A 6,359-nucleotide genomic window follows, 5' to 3' on the forward strand; every position below is an offset into this window, starting at 1 on the left:
CCAACTAAAGTGCATCACCTCACACTTCACTGCATTGAACCTCATCTGTCACCTCTCCACCCACATCCTGTTGACATGACACTTGCCTACGTCACAATGTCCCTCTTCAGACACTGCCACTGCAATAGAGTGCAGCATCCCTGGTGACTAGGACCTGCTCCATGCCCATCTCAGAAGCATCACAGAAATGTTACAGTGCACAAGGAGGCCATTCAGCCCCATGTACTTGCCCCCAGTTCTGTTCTCTGGTGCCAGTCTCCTGCGTTTTCCCCTACCCCTGCACCATTTCGGAAGCATGCTGACTGTCCTCTGAAATGTTCATGTTGCGATGGAGGAGTGTACTTTGTCCAGAGCACTGTTTCTGAAGGAAGGTTGATTGCACATGTCCATCTTTGCAGAGATGAGCAAGGACAGCAGGTATTTTATCTCAGTGACCAGAAGGACATTGCCTTGGAGATTACCGTCACTAACCTGCCGTCGGACATGGCAAACCCAATGAAAGACGGTGATGATGCTCACGAGGCAGTCCTGATTGCGAACTTCCCAGACACTCTCTTCCACTCTGCCTTCCGAACATCTCCAAAACAGGTACCAGCACCTGACGCTTTCGGAGCGATTACAAAAACCATTCGTGCTTTTTTTATTCACTGGAATCATTTGGAGTGGGAGGTCAAGGAGGTCAAATTTAGCAGCTTATGTGTATCGCTATGGCGACACAACAGAGGTGAGTGGCAAGTCAACTCTCACTGGCCAATGTGTTTGTGTCTTGCCTTCCCAGGACAGCAGTCTGGTCTGTGTTGCCAATGCCAATGGATCCCAGGCCGAGTGTGAGCTTGGAAACCCAATGAAGAGGAATGCTCAGGTATGCACTTGTTTTCTGTGGATGGGCGTAAGCCACGTGACCTTCACCACATACTCGGCACAGCGGGTCCATCCAGTCAGCAGAATGCAAACTGGCCATTTGGCCCAAAACGTCCCCTCTGGTGTCTCTGCTGCATAACGCCAGGCTTCTAATATCCCATCGACACATGTCTATCTAGTCAGGGCATCAGCAGAGAGAGGCGAGGACTCTGAAAGCACTCCAGTTCAGTCTTGTTTGTTCTTGTCACAGAGGGAGCCAGTTTCTCATTCTAAAACAAAAGACGCTTCTGGTCTCCTTCCTATCAGAAAGATGTTGTGAAACTTGAAAGGGTTCAGAAAAGATTTACAAGGATGTTGCCAGGGTTGGAGGGTTTGAGCTACAGGGAGAGACTGAACAGCCTGGGGCTGTTCTCCCTGGAGCGTCGGAATCTGAGGGGTGACCTTATAAAGGTTTACAAAATTATGAGGGGCATGGATAGGGTAAATAGACAAAGTCTTTTCCCTGGGGTGGGGGAGTCCAGAACTAGAGGGCATAGGTTTAGGGTGAGAGGGGAAAAATATAAAAGAGACCTAAGGGGCAACTTTTTCCTGCAGAGGGTGGTGCGTGTATGGAATGAGCTGCCAGAGGATGTGGCGGAGGCTGGTACAATTGTGACATTTAAAAGGCATCTGGATGGGTATATAAATAAAGTTAAAAATCACACAACACCAGGTTATAGTCCAACAGGTTTAATTGGAAGCACTAGCTTTCGGAGCTCCCCAGTTCAACACCGGCATCTCCGAATCATGGTATATGAATAGGAAGGGTTTGGAGGGATATGGGCTGGGTGCTGGCAGGTGGGACTGGATTGGGTTGGGATATCTGGTCGGCATGGACGGGTTGGACCGAAGGGTCTGTTTCTGTGCTGTACATCTCTGTGACTGTATGACATGCTGAGTAGTTGTGCTGAGAATGCAGAGTTCTTGCTGTCGCTGTTCAGCGAGGTATGGGTGTGCTGACTCTGTGTACTTTGTTTGATAGGTCACCTTTTACTTGATCTTAAGCACTTCTAGAATCGCCATTGAAACAAGAACTTTACCGATTGTACTTCAGCTATCAACGTGAGTGCTGTCTGGGGCAGAATCACTTCTGACAAATGTGAATTTCGTTTCTGTCCGTGTTGTGGATGACTTTCAATGTGGATGTGTGTGTGTGTGAGAGAGAGAGAGAGACAGCTCTGACCTGTCCTGAGTCTAGTCTAACCCTGAAATCTTGTAACTCAGCCCCACCACCATCTCACTCAGCCGCTGCACCGTCTCTTCACTCACAGTCTTGGATCACGGAAGACTGAAGGTTGTCCGCTCTGAAACCTCTCTCTCCTAAGGGCTGCTTCCAGGTCTCTCCCTGATCACTAACGGAGGCTCTATCAGACTGTTAGAGACATCATTGACCCCAGGGAGATCTTTCAACCCCATGCCCTCACCATCAGTGGAACCATCTATTTCCTTATTGCCTTGGTAATATCCCTGGACTCTGACCCTCTCTCAGCTTGTCTGCTGCTGAAGCCCTCGCTGATGCCTCTGTTCATTCTCTATTCAAACACACACCTGGCTGATCTGCCATATTTTACCTCCTGTAAAACAGCCTGTCGTTACCTGCTTTCTGTCTCTCTATCTCTCTCTCCCTTTATTGAATAAAATTTGTATTCCCTGATGTCTTTTTCGTTCACACGTTGTACACATGAGCAAGTTGCACCCTAGGGAGTTCACTGTTTGGGATTTTTGGCATGGTTCTGAGACACCATGAACCATTTCACTTGTCCTCTCTCCAGGCACTACCTAATGTGCTGGGCCTTTCCAGTATTTACATCCCTCTCGAGTGCTGTCGCGGCTATGGCACAGCAGCTGTCAGTTTTCTCTGCGAGGTTACCTCACCAAACAAGATGGCCTCTGATTTCCCCCCCCCTCCACCCCGACCTCCCAGCATTCTGTCTCCACTCAGTCCTTCTCAGTGACTGAGATCAAGAACCGGGCAGTAGAGGGACATTAAAGCAAATTCTCACCTCTCCCTGGCCACCCTGCTACATTGAAATAGGAGCAAGAGTAGGCCATTTGGCCCTTCAAGCCTGTCCCACCATTCAATATGATCATGGCTGATCATCCAACTCATCCCCCTGTTCCTGCTTTAGCCCCCTAACTTTTGATCCCTTTAGCCTCCTAAGAAGTAAATCTACTGGAAAACATTCAATGTTTTGTCCTCAACCACTTTCTGTGACAGAGAATTCCACAGGCTCCCCACTCTCTGGGTGAAGCCATTTAGATTAGATTACTTACAGTGTGGAAACAGGCCCTTCGGCCCAACAAGTCCACACCGCCCCGCCGAAGCGCAACCCACCCATACCTCTACATTTACCCCTTACCTAACACTACGGGCAATTTAGCATGGCCAATTCACCTGACCTGCACATCTTTTGGATTGTGGGAGGAAACTGGAGCACCCGGAGGTAACCCACGCAGACACGGGGAGAATGTGCAAACTCCACACAGTCAGTCGCCTGAGGCGGGAATTGAACCCGGGTCTCTGGCGCTGTGAGGCAGCAGTGCTAACCACTGTGCCACCGTTTCTCCCCATCTCAGTCTGAAATGGCCTACCCAGTATCCTCAGACTGTGACCCCTGGTTCTGGACTTCCTGGTCATCAGGAACATCCTTCCTGCGTTTAGCCTGTCTTGCCCTGTTAGAATTTTAGAGGTTTCTATGTGATTCCCCCTCATTCTTCTAAGCTGCAGTGAATATAGTCCTGACTGATCCGGTCTCTGTTCATATGTCAGTCCTGCCACCCCAGGATTCCGTCTGGTAAACCTTCACTGTACTCCGTCCCTCGCCAGAACATCCTTCCGCAGGTAAGGAGACCCAGATTGCATACAGTACTCCAGGGTATGGTCTCACTCTGTCCAATAGCAGCAAGACACCCCTGCTCCTGTACTCAAATCCTCTCACTATGAAGGCCATTGCACCATTTACCTTCTTCACTGCCTGCTGTACCTGCAATATCTAATTTCAGTGACTGGTGTACAAGGACACCTCCCCTTTTGCTACCCACAACATCTCACAGTAAGATACATTGCCAGTAAAACCTCCAGAGACCCCTTGAGCAAATAGGATGACCACCCTGAGAGCATGAACGATGATGGATGCAGTACGGACTGCTGACAGCAGAGGGTACTGTTGAGCTTGGTTCCACTTTGCCTACTTGTACAAGGGCGCCATCTGCTGGGTCTTCTCACCAAACTAGCTTCAGGGCACAAGAATTTCGCTTCCATCTTTGCTTGGTCAATTGGTGAAAATAGTACAGCACAGGAGCAGGCCCATTGGCCCAGGATGTTGTGCCGAACATGATGCCAAATTAAACGAATCCCTTCTGCTTGTCGTTGGTCCATATCCCTCCATTCCTTGCATATTCATGTGCTTATCTCAAAGCCCCTTAAATGCCCCTATCGCTTCTGCCTCCACCACCAACCCTAGGCGTGCGTTCCACACTCCTACCAACCTCTGCAGAAAATACTTGTCCCTCACATCTCCTTTGGACTTTCCCCCTCTGACCTGAAATGCATGCCCTCTGGTATTAAGCATTTCAACTCTGGGGAGAACAATTCTGACTGTCAGCCCTATCAATGCATCTCATAAGTTTATCGACACTTCTACCAAGTCTCCCCTCAGCCTCCGTCGCTCTAGAGAAAATAGCCTGAGTTTTTCTAGCCTCTCCTTATGATGAAGGGCTTTTGCCCGAAACGTCGACTTTCCTGCTCCTCGGATGCTGCCTGACCTGCTGTGCTTTTCCAGCGCCACTCTAATCTAGACTCTGATCTCCAGCATCTGCAGTCCTCACTTTTGCCTTATAGTTCAGACCGTCTAATCCAGGCAGCATCCTGGGAAACCTCCTCAGCAACCCTCTCCAAAACCTCCACGTCCTTCCTGTAGTGTGGCGATCCGAATTGAACACAACATTGAGGGTTTCTTTTCAAATTTAGCAGGTGACAGTTTAAAAAGCCAAAGAGCTGCAGATGCTGAAAAGCAGAAACAAAAACAGAGGTTGTTGAACACACTCAGCAAAGCAGGCAGCAGCTGTGGAGAGAAAGCAAAGCTAACCTTTCTGAAGCAGGGACCTGAAACGCGAACTCTGCTTTCTCTCCACAATTGCTGCCAGGCCTGCTGAGATTCTCGCTGCTGGAAAAGCGCAGCAGGTCAGGCAGCATCCAAGGAGCAGGAGAATCGACGTTTCGGGCATAAGCCCTTCTTCAGGAAATGTCGATTCTCCTGTTCCCTGGATGCTGCCTGACCTGCTGTACTTTTCCAGCAAAACATTTTCAGCTCTGATCTCCAGCATCTGCAGTCCTCACTTTCTCCTGCTGAGATTCTCTGTCAATTTAATCAAGATGATTATGATAAGAATCACGAAATGTGGCTTTTTGCTCCTTCCTAACAGCATCAGCGAACAGACCGGTTTGGACCCAGTCACAGCTACTGCTCACGTTATACTGGTACTGCCAGTCTCTCTCGTTCCGTAAGTGTATCCTCCATCTCTGGCAGAGCTTAGCTTCCTACGTCGCGAAACTGTCACCTGTTCGAAGAGCGAGTGTCAAAATTCAAAGCACTGTGGGTTAGGCACTGACCTATGACCTAACCGAGACCGATGGGAATGAAAATCTGCTGTGTCTGCCGGCTCTAAGTGTTGTCCATCCACTGAATTTGAGCCGCCCACCACAGCACCTTGTCAAACTGCTCCCATGCAAAAGAACTGCATAAAAGAGAAGTTTCATCAGTACCTTTCAGGGTGTCAGTAATGCATTTTACAACCAGTGAAGTACTTTCGACTTGTTTTTTACAGGTAAACGCAGGAGCCGGTTTTGACGTAAAGATAATGTAGTCCCAGTCTCCTGCCTGTGAGAGATTGCTGTGTGTAAATGCACTGTGGAAGTTGGTGGGGAGCAACAGAAATAATGGTGTCTCATTGATGCGATCACCAATTTCTGTCTGTTCAAATTTGCCCTGAATTATAAGCAGAGCCTTGTACTCAGCAATAATTGGCGAATGTCCAGTGTTTTAGGATTTGTGCAACCACCAAATTGGGGAGCCGATTGTCCCTGCAACCTGGATTGCACCTCTTTGGCCCAGTGCGAGCTGGCATTGCCAACGCCAAGTACCTCCAAGCAGAGTGCTCCTTTGTTCCACAGGGATGATTCCCGGCTTCCAACCACCATCCTTGGAGTTGTTCATTTATAATCAGTGAGTTGAGTAATTGGTGAATGTTATTTCATGCTGGTTATTTCCCGAATTTTACAGAAATGTTGAACCTCAAAATGTGTTTTTTGGAGGTGACATAATGGGAGAAAGTGCCATGAGGAAAGAGGAGGATTTGGGGAGTCGTGTTGATTATAAACTAACGGCAAGTACAAATTGTTGACTAATTACTCAGTGAAGAATGACACTTACTGAGGGAAATGAATAGGAAGGGATTTT

General features: G+C 48.5%; 1 protein-coding gene across 1 annotated transcript in view; it reads left to right on the top strand.

The window, feature by feature from the left end:
* Nucleotides 1-6,319, top strand: part of LOC122543254 (integrin alpha-7-like) — a 152,848-nt gene extending 146,529 nt beyond the window's left edge. Inside the window, exons 15-19 of the mRNA XM_043681725.1 lie at nt 399-588; nt 779-862; nt 1,883-1,962; nt 5,326-5,403; nt 6,183-6,319. Of these exons, the coding sequence (XP_043537660.1) occupies nt 399-588; nt 779-862; nt 1,883-1,962; nt 5,326-5,403; nt 6,183-6,303 (553 nt within the window). The 3' untranslated portion in view covers nt 6,304-6,319. The remainder of the gene's footprint in view (nt 1-398; nt 589-778; nt 863-1,882; nt 1,963-5,325; nt 5,404-6,182) is intronic.
* Nucleotides 6,320-6,359: the final 40 nt, after the last annotated feature.

Source organism: Chiloscyllium plagiosum, chromosome 43 (genome assembly GCF_004010195.1).
Source record: "Chiloscyllium plagiosum isolate BGI_BamShark_2017 chromosome 43, ASM401019v2, whole genome shotgun sequence".
NCBI classification, from domain to species: Eukaryota; Metazoa; Chordata; class Chondrichthyes; order Orectolobiformes; family Hemiscylliidae; genus Chiloscyllium; species Chiloscyllium plagiosum.